Genomic DNA, 21,901 nt, shown 5'->3' with positions numbered 1-21,901 from the left:
AGAAATCATTTTAATAGTATGAAATTATACATATAACAACATATTCGAATACAGTTGGTAGAAAATTTGTTCCGTTGTTCTAGAATTGTAAATAATAACAAGGTTTTGTGTAATAATCGACTAATAATAATAATACTAATAATTTATCTAAAACTGCAAATTACTCTTTTTCTTTTGTATAATTTTTTAATGCAGGTAACGTTTCTGATAAATTGAAAGAAATATCATTTTAATAGTATGAAATTATAAACAACAAAGTCGAACACGGTAGAAAGTTTGTTTCGTCGTTCTGGGATTGTAATAACAAGGTTTTGTGGAACGTGGTCGCCATTTCTGGCCAGACGCGCAGCCACGAATAGTTTCAAAGGAAAAGCCTTTCAGAATAATTCTCGGTCTTTTTTCTGCGCAATGTTTGAAATCTCGTCCGGACAGTGCGCACAAATCGACCTAATCGATACGTCGACCGCCAACGAAGCCACGAGCGACGTGGATTTATGAAACTTAAATACAAAATAGCGAGTCCTCGTCAGTGAATCGACACCCTTTCGGTTGGTCATAGTATTCGTATAACAATTATTTTAGTACCTGTAATTAGTACGTTTAAAAGCTTACAAGAAAAACATGGAAATCGATGGAAACATATTAAAAATGCAAGGACTCGATAAATAAAAAAATCGAAAGTTAGAATATTGAAAATCGTACGCTTAAGTGAATCACGCTGATTGCAACACAGACTCAACGTCCACCGAGAGAAGGAAAATGAAATTTGCTCTGGAATCTAATTTTTTGGAAATGTTTCTTTATTTTAAACCATTCGACACTTGGTAACAAATATAATAATATTCTTACAAATTAGCTTTGTTAATATGTACGCAGGTAAACAAACGACATCTATTGTCTTGCGACAAATGTACCTACTATGTGTCTATGTATGTATGCATATAAATATGAACCATGCTGTGAGGAATGTTTCAGAAGAAAAGTGTGAGCCGTTGTCCAAGTGATAAAGTAATTTGTAATAATCTAAAATAAAACCCTAGTGTAAAATTAACAAGCTTATAATTAAAGAAAAAAGTTAACGATATGATCGACATCTGTGAATATAATTTACATCGATGGAAATAATGAAATATACGATTTTGCTTGTTTACTTGGACTTCGGGAGTTTCGAATCGTAGAAACGACTGAAGATTGTTTTTGAGGTTTCGAGTGTCCATCTGATATGTTATTAAGAGACTATAGGGGACTTTTCCTTTTACTTTTACTTTTTACGCGTTTCTCGCCGCGTGGAAATGGGATCGAGCCGTTGAAATGACCGTTCCTCCACTTCTGGCGTTTCGAAGTTTACATGAACGGGGGGCTGGTGAATTATTACGCAGGGTTCACATGGCTTCGACACTCGAACGGAGAAAGTAAAGAGAGAGAGAGAGAGAGAGAGAGAGAAATGCACAGCAAAGGGAGCATCTGCCCGGGATGCATTCGGCGCTGATAGCTTTGTCGGCTTCTCGCTCGTACACGCTCCTACGCGTTGAGCCGCTTAAGAGGCCTCCTCTTCGTCCTCTTCCTCCTTCACCGCCGATGGCAACACTTCACAAAGGAGCATTATGTATTGGTGAAGCGTAGCTGTACACTTCTAAATATACAGGGTGTATCCGAACGAGCGGACGTAACCTCGGTAGTGGGTTTCGCGCGGTGAAATAATGGGAAGCGTTCGCGCGGATTCCACGCTCGATATAACCCTTTGCGGGCCGCCATTTTGGAGCACGAACGTCAACCAAACGGAAGGAAACATTCTTCTCTTCCTTGGAGTTTATCTAGTATTTTAGATTTCTGTAAATAATAGGCTCCGTTGCCCTAATATGGAATGCTTTTTTTCATACACATGTTCCACTTGCTTGCAGAACTTTAATAAGAACTTAAAAATGAATTTATAAGAAATTTTATTGAATTTTGACTGGTAACAGTTAAATTTCAAGTATAATAATAATAATTGTCCTAATATGGAATACTTTTTTTTATACACATGTTCCACTTGCTTGCAGAACTTTAATAAGAACTTAAATGTTATGAATTTATGAGAAATTTTATTGAATTTTGACTGGTAACAGTTTAATTTCAAGTATAATAATAATAATTGTCCTAATATGGAATACTTTTTTTTATACACATGTTTTACTTGCTTGCAGAACTTTTACAAAAACTTAAATATTTTGAATTAATAGGAAATTTTATTTTAAATATTGTGACGCTTTAGGTAATGTTTACTTTTTTTACTGAGGTCCTCATTCTCCATATTAGGCTCATAATGCTCGTGATATGGAATACTACATGTGCCTAATACATAGAATTTACACATTTATTATTTTATTTATTCATAAAAAAACATAATTTGTTATTATTCATACAACAAAAATAATTTTTCCAGAACAATTTGAAATTTTTTAATTTTGTCGAAAAATGTGTCCACCTTCCTGAATTTTTTTCTCAAAACTGAGTAGCATTTCAAAGGTATGTGTATTCACCAAAAATGATTGTAATTGGCCCCAGAACCCAGAAATAATTTTTTTAGAACGATTCGAAATTTTTTTTTTTCGCCAAAAAATTTCAACATCTACCCCCTGTCGATTTTTCTTAAAAATTCCTTTTTCATTTTTAGTAATTTTATTTGACGCCCTACAGAAAAGTTGTCTAATACTTTTTCGTAGGTACCCATGAGCTCTACTTCAAAAAAAAGTTTCATTGAAATATATTCAGAATTGTAGGAGTTATGGCCGTTTGAAAATTGGACCATTTTTATGGGGTTTTTCTCATTTTACGAGGCCAAGGAATAACTTTTCGAATAGTTTTGCAATTTCGACATAATCTCCATCAAAATACGCGTAATTTGCTTTTTTAAACATCAAAATCCTTCAATCCGTTCAGAAGTTATGACATTTTAAAGATATGCACGAAATTTCAGGGAAGCATTTCTGGCCACACATTAGATTTTCGGTAAAGAATTTTTTTCTCGAAAATGCGAAGGAATTCGAGGGTATGTATATTGAACAAAAATAATTGTAATTGACCCCTGTAACTATATATAATTTTTTTAGAACGATTTTAAATTTTTTAATTTTGTCGAAAAATTTCACACCTACTCGAATTTTTTTCTCGAAAGTGGATAGGATTTTGGAGGTATGTCTATTCACCAAAAATGATTGTAATTGACCCCCGCAACCGAAAATAATTTTTCTAGAATGATTTGAAATTTTTTAATTTGTTTTTTTAATAACTTTTAACTTAGCCTCAATCAAAAAATTGATATCCTTGATTTTCGTCTTATTTTTGCCTCTAGAATCTTCCATTTAAATATTTCCCAGAGGTGGTCAAGCACCCTGTATATTATCGACTACATTTGTACGGAATATTGTGTAAATAGCATTTACGTAGCATATATCGAGACACCCATACAAGACTTATATCGAATCATTGAATCGATGTGTCATATAAGGTGTACGATTCCTATTTCTTCTAAAAATTTAGTCATTTGGTTGTTGTTCGATAGCTTTTTCTCGTTTTTTTCGTATCATTGACTATTAAAATGTTTTGTTACTTATGCACGTTGAGTTCAGGCCCGAGCTTCTGTCCAAATATTGAAACCGCTGCGCGCGGGGATACGTCGCGAGGCACCTTTTGTACCGAAATTTTGCGAGAGTAGCGTGACGTTCCTCGAGTATACAGCGTGACATTGGTCAGGATTAACGTTTTGCACGAGGCTGGAACGCGGCTTATGTTTGCGGTTAATCCGCGATCGTGGCCATGCGTTCCCTTTAAGTTCGTCAGTCGTGACACAGATGTTTTTCTTGCTCCCAAGTTCGAGAAACCTCGCGATTCATCGCGAATAATTTCAATAAACATTAAAAATAACGTGACTACACGTAAAACACAAGTATCAAACTTTACTCGTTTATTGCAACAGGAATACAAAAGCATTCGAACAGCATTAATTATATTTATTTCATATCAATATTCAATTAGCTTCGATTACAATCATAACTTTGAGACTGCTGGTTTCAAGTAAGATTTATTTAGTTGCAGGATATCTCTTCTGTTCTTGATCCCAAAGTGTATTTCTGCGTATTTTACAATTAATTTTCTTCCTTTTTAAATGGCTAATTTCGAATATGTACTTCGATCCAAAAGAAAACGATCTAAGTTTGAGTTGATTTGATTTGTTTTGGTTTCTTAATAAAAATCAACAGATAACTTTGTTCGTTTAATCGTTAATTTTTCTATATTTAATTATCATTGTTGCGATGTAACACGAATACACGAGCATTCGAACAGCATTAATTATATTTATTTCATATCAATATTCAATTAGCTTCGATTACAATCACAACTTTGAGACTGCTGGTTTCAAGTAAGATTTATTTAGTTGGAAGATATCTCTTCTGTTCTTGATCCCAAAGGGTATTTCTACATATTTTACAATTAATTTTCTTCCTTTTTAAATGGCTAATTTCGAATATGTACTTCGATCCAGAAAAATATAAGTTTGATTTGATTTAATTTAATTTGGTTTCTTAATAAAAATCGACGGATAACTTTGGTCGTTTAATTATTAATTTTTCTATATTTAATTATTCAGTTGCAGGATATTTCTTCTGTTCTTGATCCCAAAGTGTATTTCTACGTATTTTACAATTAATTTTCTTCCTTTTTAAATGACTAATTTCGAACATATACTTCGATCCAGAAGAAAACAATTTAAGTTTGAAATTTGATTCAGTCGATTTGTTTTGGCTTTCATAACTTCGTTCGTTTAATGATTAATTTTTCTATAGTTAGATTTCTTTAGCCTCGAATCGGTCCACATACCATTATTTTGTTTCCAAACATTTATCCTAACTGTATACATAAATAAATGAACTATATAAGAGAAGAAAAACGCGGAGAGTTTACAATAGCGAATGGACTCAAAGCACCGAGCTTTTCTTCATGGTTGAATATGTTAGGGCAACGAGGATTAGCTAACGCACGATCGGTGAACCGCAAAAGATTGTCCTTTTTTGGGCGAAGCGAATCATGCTTGACCACTTCATAGTTGCTCTTTTCGCGCCGCTTTTACGGGAATATTTCTGCTTCGATAGCGCGGGAGATTCACGTTGCATCGAAAGTTACGTACAAAGTACACAGTATAATCGTTTTCGACGTACAAAAAGTATCATTTTTAAGGTATTCTTATTATTTTTGGAAATAAATTAGTATAATCAAAGGTCATATTTCATATCCAGTAATTATTCAATCTTCTATGAACCATAAGAATATATAAAGAATCTCTATTTTATCGTTAATCTATATTTTACATGCAAAGTATATAGTATAATCATTTTCGACGTACAAAAAATGTCATTTTTAAGGTATTCTTATTATTTTTGGAAATAAATTAGTATAATCAAAGGTCGTATTTCATATCCAGTAATTATTCAATCTTCTATGAACCATAAGAATATATAAGGAATCTCTATTTTATCGTTAATCTATATTTTACATGCAAAGTATACGGTATAATCATTTTCGACGTACAAAAAGTATCATTTTTAAGGTATTCTTATTATTTTTGGAAATAAATTACTATAATCAAAGGTCATAGTCATATTTCACGTCCATTTTTCAATCGTTCTTGTATGTACCATGATTATTCGTGCTAAGTATAATTATTTTACTAACTTTTATAAACGATAACGTTGTAATTTTTATTTCTACATATTATCTTCTTTTCGTGAAGGATTTTACGATAAATGACAAATTAACGAGAAAAGAATGAATAATTCTTGTTAAAAAATTTTCGAAATGAGAATTGGAGAAAGGAAAGTATCCTCGATAAAACGAATCACGAGAGCGAGTAAATTTTGTAACCATTTTATTTATTTACGTAATCGTGGATTGGTAACAAAGGGTATTTTTCACAATAGCGAAACACAAAGTGCATCAGAATTTCTATCGTCGAAGTAATCCAGCTTCGTCGTTCCCGTAACGGGATATATATTCGTCAATTTTTGTCCGATTTGGCAAATCTGCACGTCGAATCGTCTATTTTTATCAGTCGTGTATACCCGGTTGGCTAACCTGCTTATTATATCGTCTGGCGTTCGCAAGTGTTGCTAAATGTTTCATGAGCCGGCGTCTGGTTTACAAATTGGGGCTGAAACTACTTGTTGACACTTTCTGTATTTAAAAATCGAATATTCAAGTGCTGCAATTTTCGAACGTTCGAATAATGTTCCTCAAATATTCAGATGTTTTAAGTACGTTTGTAAATACTTATCGAATATTTACTTGTTTAGTTATTCATTTATTTATGAAACCACTTAAGTATGCAATCGGTTGCCAGAAAAACAGAAATTATGATCATATTAAAGGTAGAAAGAAACAGACGAACAGAAAAATTAAAAAATATTAAAGTACTATATTATTTAAATATTCTCAACACAAATTAGCGTAATCACGACCAATTTCGAATAACCGATTTATTTCGAACGTTAGTACTTTGTTTTGCACCGTGCAGATACGTTCGCGAATAGGAATCGCGGGCTATTTTCGCGAGAAAGCGTATTATCGTGTTTCGGTCCGGTCGTATTGTTTATTTTCGGCGTGTCGATGAATTGATCGACTGATTAATTGCGACGGAATCGGTTTAAATGATTATCGAAAACGAGTGAATTACAGTACATAAATCGCAACTTTTCGATTCGTTTTGAAACGTGAACGCGATTACAGAAAAAGCACACAATTTCGCTTACCCCGATGCTTTTATCGAGAATTGGCCGCGAATTTTTGTTTCTTTCTCAAGTTTCGAGGATCGTTTGCTCGTGCATCGCGCAACGAAGACGTCGACTAAAAATAAATATGAAATAATCACCGCCGCGAACGTAAACACGAGCTATTCGAGAGCCCACGATGGACAAAGGGTTGGGCGTAATACCGAGTGCGGTGAATCAATAAAGCAGTGAAATATCCCCAATCACGCGGCAAAAAAGCAGCGTCGAGACAAGAACCGCGGAACCTCCATCAATCCCGAGCTTCCGCGGAGAAAAAAACAGAAGAATGCATTAACACCGTCGACTGTCAAGCCCGAGTTAACTCGTAACTGACTACTTGCCTCCAAACGTTCTCTGAGTAAGGTTCAGACTATTCGAATAATTTACTACTCGAATACTTGACGAATATTCGGATTCTGCAAATACAATTTCAATATCAGGGTACTGGGATATTATTGTTCGAGTATCAGTATTTAAATATCATTATTCGAATATTATTATTCAAATGTCATTAATCGAATAGCACAGTTTGAGTATCACCATTTAAATACCAGTATTCGAATATTACTATCCTTATTATGTTATTCAAATATCATTATTCGAATATCATCGTTCCAGTATTACTTTTTCAATACAATTATTCAAATATTATTCGAATATCATCGAGTATTACCATTTAAATACCATGTATTCAAATATTATTCGATTATCATCGTTTGAGTATTACCATTTGAATAATTTACTACTCGAATACTTTATGAATATTCGGATTCTGCGAATACAATTCCAATATCAGGGTACTGGGATATTATTGCTCGAGTATCACCATTTAAATACCAGTATTCGAATATTACTATCCTTATTGTGTTATTCAAATATCATTATTCGAATATCATCGTTTCAGTATTACTTTTTCAATATCATTATTCAAATATTATTCGAATATCATCGAGTATTACCATTTAAATACCATGTATTCAAATATTATTCGATTATCATCGTTTGAGTATTACCATTTGAATAATTTACTACTCGAATACTTTATGAATATTCGGATTCTGCGAATACAATTCCAATATCAGGGTATTGGGATATTATTGTTCGAATATCACCATTTAAATACCAGTATTCGAATATCATCGAGTATTACCATTTAAATACCATGTATTCAAATATTATTCAAATATCATCCTTCGAGTATTTCCATTTGAATACCACTATTCTATACTATAATAAACCCACGATTTGAATACCACCATTTTAATATTACCATGTAACGATACTCTTAATTTTTGCGCCAAGATTTTTTACTAAAAATTTCTGAATCTTTTTGAACTCGTGGTTTACGCGAAACAAATGTGGCCCCAGTTCTTGATCAGAAATAATTACAGCAGGAACTTTGAAAACTATAGAAAATGTGTTTCCTGTTTCACGGTGGTTAAGAATCACTAGCGTAGAAAATAAACTGGAAGTCTTTATTCACCGGACCTGTCGACGACTCGCCGCCATTTTTTCAAACATCTCTTACGGTCACGGTCTTAACACGTTCACTGGTTGAAACGTACAGGGTATCCAGTAATCAGTGATCCAAACGATAGTTTAATCACTAGAAAATATAGAATACAAAATTTTTCTTTAGATCATTTTTTATCGTCTTACTAACTTTGGAGTAATTTTGTAATTTATGTTGGTTTCTTATCTACAAGGAATACTTATAAAATATATAATACTTATAATTGAAACGATTGTTGGAGAAGGTTTGGTATTTCAAAGAATTATGTAAATAAACGAATAATTAAAATGTGCAAACTTTAATAATAAAACTTGGGATTATTTTAATTTTAATAAGAGTAATAGCGATCAACTTCTATAGAGTCGGAGTCACTGACAAGATGGCGCGACGAGTGGCTAGTCTGCGCGATATTTGCTTTGTTTTAGCTTCCTTTATATGTGCATGGAAAGCAAGACCAATACAACAATTATGAAAGCAATCTCTATTGCACAGAACATTTTTATTCACATATTGCTTGTACTTGAAGATACCATTTATTTTTCTCATCGCCTCCCTTTTGTGTTACTAATTAGTTTGACCAAACATTGATAATATTCTACGAGAAACACGTGTTTTAAGATCTTTAATAATACCTTTTATTGAATATTGAACGATCTAAAAGAAACGTACAAAATTTTGTTCGGTAAATAATCTATTCCTACACAAAACGTGCGATTGTATTACTAATAATCTGAAATAATCTTCAGTAATCTCAACAAAAGTTGACCATCGATCACGAAACAAAATTGAACACGCGATCAACAAACTACGTTCGTTGGCATCAGACGTAAACAAACGACTAAAAACAATGTTTTATCCCCCCTCCTTCCAAAAAAGTCACTGTAACGTTACACCGTGATAAATTTCGATGGTTCCCGGAAGTCAAAAGAGCAAGTTTGCACCATCGTTCGAGTAAGATCGACGAACTATTCTGTGAATTGATTTGGCTTCGATTACAATCACAACATAGATACTGCTGGTTTTAAGTAGATTTATCGTCAACGTTTGACAGAGTTTGACATTTGCAGGATATTTCTTCTGTTCTTGATTCCAAAGTGTAGTTCTACGTATTTTACATTTAGTTTTCTTTTTTTTAAATGGCTGATCTTGAGCATTTACTTCCATCCAAAAGAAAACGATCTAAGTTTGAGTTGATTTGATTTGTTTTGGTTTCTTAATAAAAATCAACAGATAACTTTGTTCGTTTAATCATTAATTTTTCTAGTTTGTTTTGTAATCTAGCCTCGAATTAGTCCGCAAACGATTACATACTCCGATCCAGAAGAAAATGATTTATGTTTGAAATCAATTACACCGTGATGAATAGACTGTGGATGTTTATGCATCTATGGAACATTTTAATTTTTAAAAAGCTACATAATGCACTTAATATGCAAATTATTATATTTAAGGGTTGAGACAACCCTCTACAAAGCTGCCATTTCATTAATTCTATTAACCCCTTGACGTACGATTTAATTTCGAATACTTCGTCGAACATATACTATTTTCAAAAAACTACAAACGTATAAAAAATAAAGTAAGATACGAATTATTATATCGAAGGGTTGAAGCAACCCTCTACAAAGCTCCCATTTCATTAATTCTATTAATAAAAATACGAATTTGCATAGAGGTCCACAGTCTAGTAATGAATTTCTACGGTTATCGAATTCGAAAGGATCAGTTTGCATAATTTTGATACTGCTAGTTTTAATAGACTGCGGATGTTTATGCATCTATGGAAAATTTTAATTCTCAAAAAGCTACAAACGTATAAGAAATAAACTAAGATATGAATTATTACATTGAAGGGTTGAAGCAACCCTCTACAAAGCTCCCATTTCATAAATTCTATTAATAAAAATATGAATTTGCATAGAGGTCCACAGTCTAGTACTAAATTTCTACGGTTATCGAATTCGAAAGGGCAAGTTTTCACAATTTTGATACTGCTAGTTTTAATAGACTGCGGATGTTTATGCATCTATGGAAAATTTTAATTCTCAAAAAGCTACAAACGTATAAGAAATAAAGTAAGATACGAATTATTATATCGAAGGGTTGAAGCAACCCTCTACAAAGCTCCCATTTCATAAATTCTATTAATAAAAATATGAATTTGCATACAGATCCACAGACTAGTACTAAATTTCTATGGTTATCGAATTCGAAAGGATCAGTTTGCATAATTTTGATACTGCTAGTTTTAATAGACTGCGGATGTTTATGCATCTATGGAAAATTTTAATTCTCAAAAAGCTACAAACGTATAAGAAATAAAGTAAGATACGAATTATTATATCGGAGGGTTGAAGCAACCCTCTACAAAGCTCCCATTTCATAAATTCTATTAATAAAAATACGAATTTGCATAGAGGTCCACAGTCTAGTAATGAATTTTTACGGTTATCGAATTCGAAAGGGCAAGTTTTCACCACCGATCGACGAACGACTCCGGGAACTGATTTGGCTCTGTCAGGGACGTGTAGCGTCTTTCGGGTGGCTGTGGCCACCGGGCGTCGAGGACGCGATCGCGTAAGCTGGAGGACCCAGCGGCAACGGACGTAGGAGGCGCGAGAGAGAAGGTATCGCTTGTACGCGAGAAAGAGGCGAAATAAAACGCAGAGGAGAGGGTAGGGTACGAATCGATTAGGTCTGTCGGCCATTTTGTTGGCGGCTCGAGCCGGCCAAGTGTGCCGCAGCTGCCCCCAGGAGGCGTGGAAGCGACAGAGTCGACTCCATCGGGAGAACGAATGGTTCGACGTCGGCGTGGAACCGAGGCACGGATCCTCGCCACCGGATAGGACGTGATCGAGGAACCTGGGGTGGTGGTAACCGACCTCGGAGTGGGGTCGAAAAGGTCGACCTCGAAGGTGGGGGCATCGGGTGGTTAGGTTGGGTTCTATAGGAGCCTAACCGGCAGTCAGTGCCTCCCAGGGCCCCGCGCCGTCAGTTTCGTTGGTGTTGTGTCGTGTAACGTGTCCTCTCTCTCTCTTTTTTCTCTCTCTTCCTTCTCTCTCTGCCTCAGAGCCCTCTCCCTCTCCCCCGTCCACCCCGTTTTCGTCAGTATTTTTTTTTTTCCTCTCGCGTTCGCCACCACGATCGACGCCCGCTCCCGCCCGCGAGTGATAACGGAATAATCGTACACGCGCGCGACTCTCGACGCTCCTTTTTGGTGATGGATGGTGCGTGTCCCGGAATCCAACCCCAGGGTCACGGTTCCCGCTGATCCCACCGAACGTCCAGGTGACCGCGAACCCGGAGACACGCTGAAAACCCTGGGATACCGGCCACGATCGACGCTGGGACCTATCGAGGGGTTCGCAGGACCAGCCCAGCAATCGAACCGCTCGGCAGATCTGCGCAGAAACGCGGCAAGAATGCGGAGGATCGATCAGTCGGCTCTGGAAAGGTAGCCGCGAACGACTTTGGAAGAATTCGAGCGATCCAGACGGATGGATTAACGCGAGTGACGAGGGATTGAGAGCATCCGCGATCGAGGTAGCCGTGTTATGACGGCCGGAAGTCGCGCGGAGAGCGATCGACGTCGGTAACAGTGAGTTCCTGTTGGCGTAGCACCCTTCCCGGAGGACGTAAACGAAGCAAAATGGCGTGGGTTCCGGCGAACTGTCGTCGGACGTGCGAAACTCGCTGCGCGGATCCGACGATCGGAGCGTGAAACCTGTGCGTACGAGAACTCTAAGCGATATCTGTGCGTCGATTTTTTGGTTATGTGACCGACGATCGACTGTGAAATCAACGATTCTCGAAGTCTCGCGCGGAAACTTGGGGGATGAGCGAGTGTTGATCGAATTATTCCGTACTTTGAACGATCGAGGAGACTGGGTTTTTTTTTGGTTTTTGGCTGGAAAGTGGAAGCTCGAATCGTAAAAATTTGGTTCTCGACGCTCGGATGAGGTGTCGTCGAGTGCACGAAGGTTGAAACAACGACTTGTCCGCGACTCGTACACTGTGATTTGAGAAAAGGAGGTGTAGCCTTCGAGGTTCGAACTTTCGTCAAGTTATTTCGAGAAAGTAAGTACGACCGGCGGTCGTACTTGGCGCGAAGGCCTCAAAATTGCTCGAAAATCGTCGAAGGAGGTGCGCAGGGCTGGAAGAGCGATGGAAATCGGGGGTGCGGCGATGCAGAGGTTGGGCACTGCCGGGGGGCCCGGGCCCCTCAGCCTTCAGGGCCCTCCAAGGTCAGTGAAAATCTCACCCGTTAACATACAGCACGAGCCTGGTGACCTCACTTCCCAAAGTACGTATACCACCCATGTATTCCAACTTTTTATTAACCGATCGCGGATCTTTCGTCTCGAAACTGACATAATCGTTACTGACAAATGACCTTTCGTCGGAAAAATAACGAATAAATGAAAACATGCTTAACGAACGTTTCGACGCGACAGTTGGATCCCCAAAATTGTGTACTTGTTTGTTCAAGAAAAGCTTTATTACGAAACAAGATGTAACACAAATATTAATTTACGCGAAACCGAATTGTATTGTAATAATTGGAGACATTAGTTACAAACAAAGTTGAAAGTATTGAAAACTTCGTAGTTTTATATTTAAATATTTGTTTCTTTGATATTATATCGAGGAAGAAACGTCAAGTCGAAAAGCTTGAGTGTTAAGTAAATTGTGTTCGTTGAGGCTACTTTATTTCCCAAATATCGTATTCGTTGTTTCGACCACGTGCGTGTCCTGCACTTTAGAGACAAATTATACATCAAGTTCGAATTTTGGAAATTTAATATCTTAAATCTTAGACTTAACGATTTTATTCTAAATTAAAAAACTTTGAGTTGAACATAGTTGCTTGGTTGTTGATACAAATAAAAGGATAGAATAGAAATTGAAGTTATTTGATCGAGAGAATTTGCATATGTGGTTGAAACGTCGAATGATGTATTGAAAATTTGAGAACCATGTGAATGAAAACAGAAAATGTTCATAGTTTGGTCAGAATACCTGACAGAAGCTTCGAGTAGTTATCAACAAAACAATATACGATACGATAGATTAAATGAGTGTTTTTAAAGAATTTTCTGGCCAACGTGCTGTAGAACCTCGATAACTGCAAGAAATCGTGACCGATGTTCGTTGCAATAAGCGAGGTAGCTAATTCAACGACTACTAGTCATTCACAGTCTATCCCCACTACTGTCTCGAGTCTACTTGTTGCTTAGCGACCATCCCCTCCACTTGTCGACACCCTAATAGATCGTATTAAATTATAATATAGATAAGTTTTAATACGAATGTATTTACAATAATGAAATTCGTTCGAAAGTCCAACAATTTTCCATTGTATTTCGCGTTTGAAACGTGGAACCGTGAGTTTGTTTAGCGTACGACCGACTTTAGATTATTCGTAAAATCCGTTCGAACGTATTCTCGAATCCAATAAATTATATTTGTCAAACATTAACGTCATTACGAGACATGATAGTCGCGCGAAATCGTAGAAAATGGCAGCCGTGGCAGATCTGCGTCAGTGAATATTTTATGGATGGGAAACGTTGGGAACGCAATAATCGGATCGAACGATGGCTGGCTCGCGTTCGTGCCAAAATTTGCGGAAAATGTTCTAATCGATGGATTCGCGTTAATCCAATATCATGATATTATACATCGATAAACGAGTCATCGTCAAACGACAATGGACTTCGATGAAACGTTTTGTTCCAAAATCGCGTCAATGGCGATCGCTTCGACGTCTTCGATCGCTTTCTACAAATTCTCTGAAACTTTTCCACATTGTTTTTAACCATTCATATTTCGAATACTTATTTACTGTTGTCGAGCATCGATTCTGAACTCTAAATATAACGATAAACAATCTGAAATAATATTATTTGCAACGATCCTTCAGCAACGTGCATACACTAACCATAATATATAATTAAAAAAATAAGTGTATCGACAATTTCTTGCTTATATATTATAAATAAATTTAGAAGGAATGATTTGCAACAACTTACACATTTTTTTAATAATACATTATTGTTTACGTAGAATCCATTGTTACGTTGAACTTAATCTCACTATCTCACTACAGAATCAATTACAGAATAAAGGCACGTTTCGAATCTTTTCCCATCATACATTAGTGAAATATCCCATAGAAACAATTTTGTATTAATTTTCTAACACAACAACATAAAATTCACATTTAACCTAAAACAATAATAGCTTTTCTCATTTATCCTATCTTATAAACTTGTATACATTCTAACTTCCTTGAACGTACAACGTAATTTACAAATTTTGTTTTTTACGATGTTCAAACATAGAACAAAGTGGTTATATTTATCATTATAATTTCATTTAACATGTAAGAACCTGTATAAACGAAACCACGTGTACGTCGCCATAACCTAGAAATAGACATGTTGCAAGTGAAAGGACTCAACTCCATAAAATAAAAAATTGAGAAAATCGATGATGTTAAAAAGAAATGACATCGAAACATTTTTGTTATACGAATCAAAAAATAATGTAAAGTCTTTTGGCTTTGACAATCTTTTTCTAGAGAATTCTGAATAACAAATCAAAGATATCCATTTATCATTCATTAAATAAAAATTTCAATTATGGGATATTTTGCGAGGAACAAGCGAACATTGACAGTTCGATCGGATAAACGTTACGAATAAATTGCTGAAAATTGCCCTCGTGAATTATTTATCGTTCGAAGGAAATTTCAGAAAATGGTAAATTATAAGTTCGATGGAATTAAGAGTGGAATGATAGTGATTTGGACTAGATAGAAATTGACTATGTGTTTTGTTGACAGAATTGCGTAAGATGATAATTATTCGTATAAAAAGAAAATTAATAAATGGATCCAAAGGTCACTTTTCTTTTCGAGTTTTGAGATAAGAGGACACCCAACGGTGATCAGCGAAGAGATAATGATAATTGATCTCGAATGAGTATCGAACGATGTTCGACGCAACGTAATCGCAACAAATTTCCGCCGACGGCTGTCGCGTCGTGTTTCACTCGATCTAACTGCGAACCAATAAACACGAATACAGGTTTCTTCGAACTTTATGCCCACTGTTACCGCAAAAGGATAGCTATTTCGCGGCCATAATGTGTGTATTTTGAACACTTCCCCGTGGAAACCAATTTTCGTCTAGCAATCAAGGAGAAACAATCGACTCATTTCATTTTATTAGAACATATGTTTGTTATTTAAAAGAATATTTGTTCTCGTAGTATTTTTATGGTACAGAGCCCCTCGCCTCCGCACGAAATTCACCATGGAAAGATTCAGACAGAAATACGATAGGTTATTTGAAATTTGCAAATTAAAATTTCGTTTTAAATATACAAAATATGATATCGAAAACATTAAAACCTTTATCAATATATTTACAATTTATTTCTATTTTATGTATTTAATTAATTTGCAATTTAATATCCTCGTTGATAAATTTATGATTCCCTCGATTTTTTTCCGTGTTCTTTAAATGTTATTCCGAATAGAAAAATTTTAATGTCAAGAGAATTACAAATTTTATCGATATACGTATGATTCTTTCCTTTTTAATGCGTCCTTAAAATTTTGTTTTGAATATAAAAATTTTAATGCGAGGAGAATTTAAATCTTACTGATAAATTTACGTTTTATTTCATTTTTATGTGTTATATAAACTCAGGAATGCGAGATACACATAACGAATGTCTTGGAACGCGACTCGTTCGCGAACCGAAAAGTTACTCCGCTGAAACGCTGGCAGTAATACGACTTAATAGGTTTAGAAGCACTTTCTGCGATGTCTTTTACAACGAATATAAAATATGAGTTCTGGGAGGTGGGTGCCAACAGCGAAATTTTTGATTCTATCGAGACACTTGTGCAAAATTCATATTTCACTTGAAACAAACGATCGACGATATTCGATTTTACCAATGACACTTACTAACATACTGTAAATATCGTGACCTATAATAGAAAATTCGTAATTTCTAATTTCCCTATCCTGTCAACTAAAGACATCTTCATTTACAATCTTGCAGATCTAAAAAATGTTCAATTCATAATTTTTAGCACTACAAAATAAATATTATAACAAAAACTATCACGTGTCTAACTAATATAAAAATATTGCCAATTTAACACTAGATTTACGGGCATTGATCGCACGTATATTTATTTATACCTTTCGTGTTGACGATTACCTTAAAATACGATTTTTCTTTTAATTAGAATATGTATTCATGTCATTGCATCAAACAAATTCAACATAAGTTGTTAAAAAATAATATTAACGCGCTTTGCAGTTTTAATTATGGAACTGACATCCGTCAAATTGACGGCTTCCGTAAATCTAGTATTAAAAATCATCACAAACCGTATCTGACCAAAGATTAGGCAAAAACACATACAGGATGTTAGGCCATCCCTGGGAAAAATTTTAATGGAAGATTCTAGGGGCCAAAATGAGACGAAAATCAAGAATATCAATTTTTTGACTGAGGTATCGTTAAAGAGTTATTAACAATTAAATTCAAAAATTTCAAATCGTTCTGGAAAAATTATTTTCGGCGGCGGGGGTCAATTACAATTATTTTTTATCATTACACATACCTCCGAAATCCTACGCACTTTCGAGAAAAAAATTCATTACCGAAAATATAATTTCTAATCAGAAATGCTACCCTGAAATTTCATGCGAATCTTTAAAACATCATAACTTCTGAACGGATTGGACGATTTTGATGTTTAAAAAGGCAAACGACGCGTATTTTAATGGAAAATATGTAGAAATCGCAAAAATATTCGAAAAGTTGGTCCCTGACCCCGAAAAATGAGAAAAACCACATAAAAATAGTCTAATATTCAAACGACCATAACCTCTATAATAGTGAGTGTATTTTATTGAAACTTTTTTCTGAAGTAGAGCTCAAGGGTACCTACAAAAAAGTATTACACAACTTTCCTGTAGGGCGTCAAATAAAATTACTAAAAATCGAAAACTAATTTTTAAGAAAAATCAATAGGGGTTTGGATGCCTATATTTTTCGACGAAAATGAAAAGTTTTGAATCGTTCTAAAAAAATTATTTTCAGTTGCAGGGGTCAATTATAATTATTTTTGGTCAATAGATATACCCCCGAAATCCTGCGCATTTTCGAGAAAAGAAATTCAATACGTATGAAATTTTAAACGTTAATAACTTTTTAACGAAGCCTCCATCAACAAATTGGTATTCTTAATTTTCGTCTTATTTTGACCTGTAGAATCTTCCATTAAAATTTTTCCCAGGGTGGTCGACCACCCTGTATAATTAATGGTAATCAGTAAAACTCGAAAACTGTTTTCTATTTTTAGATGTTTTAAAATCGAGATCGATTGGTAGCATATTTTCGTTGCAACGAATACTGTGATAAATAAAATTGCGACATTATGCGTGCAAAACTATTCGAATGTCGGCGATCGAATGCTTAGATATTCGAATCGTTGGAATATTTGCGATATATCCGAGTAGCCCCCAGGCTCCTGGGGTGAAACATTTCAAAAGAACAACCACAGAAAGTAATAAAATAAATACATTGACAAAGCTATCACGTCCCTAACTAATATAAAAATATCGTCAATTTAAAAATCACCACAAACCGTATCTGACCAAAGATTAGACAAAAACACATATAATCAATGGTAATCAGTAAAACTCGAAAACTGTTTTCTATTTTTAGATGTTTTAAAATCGAGATCGATTGGTAGCATATTTTCGTTGCAACGAATACTGTGATAAATAAAATTGCGACATTATGCGTGCTAAACTATTCGAATGTCGGTGATCGAATGCTTAGATATTCGAATCGTTGGAATATTTGCGATATATCCGAGTAGCCCCCAGGCTCCTGGGGTGAAACATTTCAAAAGAACAACCACAGAAAGTAATAAAATAAATACATTGACAAAGCTGTCACGTCTCTAACTAATATAAAAATATCGCCAATTTAAAAATCACCACAAACCGTATCTGACCAAAGATTAGACAAAAACACATATAATTAATGGTAATCAGTAAAACTCGAAAACTGTTTTCTATTTTTAGATGTTTTAAAATCGAGATCGATTGGTAGCATATTTTCGTTGCAACGAATACTGTGATAAATAAAATTGCGACATTATGCGTGCAAAACTATTCGAATGTCGGCGATCGAATGCTTAGATATTCGAATCGTTGGAATATTTGCGATATATCCGAGTAGCCCCCAGGCTCCTGGGGTGAAACATTTCAAAAGAACAGCCACTGAAAGTGATAAAATAAATACATTAACAAAGCTATCACGTCTCTAAATAATATAAAAATATCGTCAATTCAAAAATCACCACAAACCGTATCTGACCAAAGATTAGGCAAAAACACATATAATTAATGGTAATCAGTAAAACTCGAAAACTGTTTTCTATTTTTAGATGTTTTAAAATCGAGATCGATTGGTAGCATATTTTCGTTGCAACGAATACTGTGATAAATAAAATTGCGACATTATGCGTGCAAAACTATTCGAATGTCGGCGATCGAATGCTTAGATATTCGAATCGTTGGAATATTTGCGATATATCCGAGTAGCCCCCAGGCTCCTGGGGTGAATCATTTCAAAAGAACAACCACAGAAAGTAATAAAATAAATACATTGACAAAGCTATCACGTCTCTAACTAATATAAAAATATCACCAATTTAAAAATCACCACAAACCGTATCTGACCAAAGATTAGACAAAAACACATATAATCAATGGTAATCAGTAAAACTCGAAAACTGTTTTATATTTTTAGATGTTTTAAAATCAAGATCGATTGGTAGCATATTTTCGTTGCAACGAATACTGTGATAAATAAAATTGCGACATTATGCGTGCAAAACTATTCGAATGTCGGCGATCGAATGCTTAGATATTCGAATCGTTGGAATATTTGCGATATATCCGAGTAGCCCCCAGGCTCCTGGGGTGAAACATTTCAAAAGAACAACCACTGAAAGTAATTCATTGACAGAAGTCAAGCCCCCATATGTGCTTTCTCGAATCAGATAATTCGCCAACACGATCTCCCGTGGCTATAGAATATTCAGTAGCGTACAACGATACGACGATAACTGTCTATCGTTGAACATTACCCGCTGTTACGGCGGCTAGTTTAACACGTATTTTCCATGTTTCGCGAACGATCGTGGATCCCGTACATCGATGGTAATTACATTGTCCGAACACTAATATCCGTGCGTCTATCGTGTGTAATTATTGCGCCGCGACATCGTTTATGAATAAGGCAACGACGCAAATCCGACTGCAATTTATTCGAAACGTTCGCGCCGTAATTCTGTCGCGATGGATAAACAAAAATCAGCCGACGTGTTTCGATCAATTTTATTCTAATCCGGTTCCATCAGCTCTCTGAGAAAACTCGAAACTGTGTTCGTAGCATGTAAAATGAATGATTGGCTTTTTACGGTCCACCAAATTTTCATATCTTTTTTATCAATTTTTATTCCGAGGGTCCCAAAAGGCTTGAAAACTGGGTTTTTTTTAATCAACGAAAAATTTAACTCGAATTTGTGCTTGCAACGTGTAAAATGAATGATTGGCTTTTTACGGTCCACCAAATTTTCATATCTTTTCTATCAATTTTTATTCCGAAGGCCCGAAAAGGGTTGAAAACTGGGTTTTTTTTAATCAACGAAAAATTTAACTCGAATTTGTGCTTGCAACGTGTAAAATAAATGATTGCTTTTTACGGTCCACCAAATTTTCATATCTTTTTTATCAATTTTTATATTGAGGGGCCAGAAAAGGTTGAAAACTGAGAATAAAAATTCTTTTTTATACTATTAAAATATACGATTAAAATTAGTTTTGAATTGTAACGAATTCAATCTAATAATGCTAATCTCTCGGAAATGTTTAGTATTATTATACAATCTACTTGTACTTGGGGAATATTTATTTGACTAAAATAGTTTCTTATATTTTGTTTTCGAAAGGAATGCATAAAAATGAACATTGAGTCTCCTTCAAGTTTCTCAATACTATTTACTAATGAAACATTCAATAAAATTTGCAATTTTTTATTAGCTACCTTACTTGTTACGTTATTATTAAATTGAATTCATTATTCTATAGTAAACGCTTTAAATAATTATAATAACAATTAAATATTTCAAATGAATTCGTTGTTGAACAATAAACTCTCAGAAATTATTATTAATAGTGTCGCTACATGTTTGTTACGCATATCGCGTGAAACTCTTGAGTGTCATAATAGATTGATTGTCTAATTGCATAAGGACAAAATATTTAAAGACGAAGGCCGCTTTTCAAATTTAACCTTAAATTATACCAAAACTATTTTCTAGAAAACCAGAAGTGGAAATGCACTTTTTTCGATAAACCGCGATATTTTCTAAATGGCATAATACATTTTTCTGTCTACGTTCTTAAACAGCATAAAAAAAACGCAATACCATGTATCGTTTTACTTATCTAATTCTAATATTAGTTAATTTATGTCAATTAACGAGTTGATGGACGATATCGAAAATTACTGTATTTCCTTGACAATAATTATTATTATTATTGCACAACTTACTAGATTATCGAACTTCAAATGTAAATTGCAAATATCCACGAGGTGGTTTATATGATTGCGTGAAAACAAAGTACGATCGAAGATAAGTTTCGAGACCTAGTCTCGAATTGCGCGCCAAATATGGGGGACCAGAAATGGCGCGTCTTCGACGAATCTATTCCAATATTAATTGACTCGTAACTATAAATATGTAGGAAATAATTATCACTGTTACAAAACTTATTAGATTATCGAATTTCAAACATAAATTGCAAATATCGATGAGACGATTTATACAATTGCGTGAAAACAAAGTACGATCGAAGACAAGTTTCGAAACCTAGCCTCGAATTGCGCGCCAAATATGGGGGATCAAAAATGGCGCGTCTTCGACGAATCTATTCCAATATTAATTGACTCGTAACTATAAATATGTAAGAAATAATTATCACTGTTACAAAACTTATTAGATTATCGAATTTCTAACATAAATTGCAAATATCGATGAGAAGATTCATATAATTGCGTGAAAACAAAGTACGATCGAAGACAAATTTCGAAACCTAGCCTCAAATTGCGCGCCAAATATGGGGGACCAGATATGGCGCGTCTTCGACGAATCTATTCCAATATTAATTGACACGTAACTATAAATATGTAGGAAATAATTATCACTGTTACAAAACTTATTAGATTATCGAATTTCTAACATAAATTGCAAATATCGATGAGAAGATTCATATAATTGCGTGAAAACAAAGTACGATCGAAGACAAGTTTCGAAACCTAGCCTCGAATTGCGCGCCAAATATGGGGGATCAAAAATGGCGCGTCTTGAACGAATCCATTCTAATATTAATCGACTGGTGGCTATAAATATACGAGGAAATAATTTCTCTTTCGAAATATGGAATAAAGTTCGCGGTGATAGAAGATCGAGAAA

At 34.8% G+C, this 21,901-nt stretch overlaps 1 protein-coding gene across 2 annotated transcripts in view; it reads left to right on the top strand.

The window, feature by feature from the left end:
• Window positions 1-11,263: 11,263 nt before the first annotated feature.
• Tup (LIM1_Isl and LIM2_Isl domain-containing protein tup) overlaps window positions 11,264-21,901 on the top strand; it is a 75,731-nt gene continuing 65,093 nt past the window's right edge. For both annotated transcript variants that reach the window (XM_076768921.1, XM_076768920.1), the window contains exon 1: window positions 11,264-12,619. In XM_076768921.1, the coding sequence (XP_076625036.1) occupies window positions 12,481-12,619 (139 nt within the window). In that variant the 5' untranslated portion in view covers window positions 11,264-12,480. The remainder of the gene's footprint in view (window positions 12,620-21,901) is intronic.

This window comes from Colletes latitarsis, chromosome 7, assembly GCF_051014445.1.
Source record: "Colletes latitarsis isolate SP2378_abdomen chromosome 7, iyColLati1, whole genome shotgun sequence".
NCBI classification, from domain to species: domain Eukaryota; kingdom Metazoa; phylum Arthropoda; class Insecta; order Hymenoptera; family Colletidae; genus Colletes; species Colletes latitarsis.
This window is presented reverse-complemented; position numbering and strand designations above follow the sequence as displayed.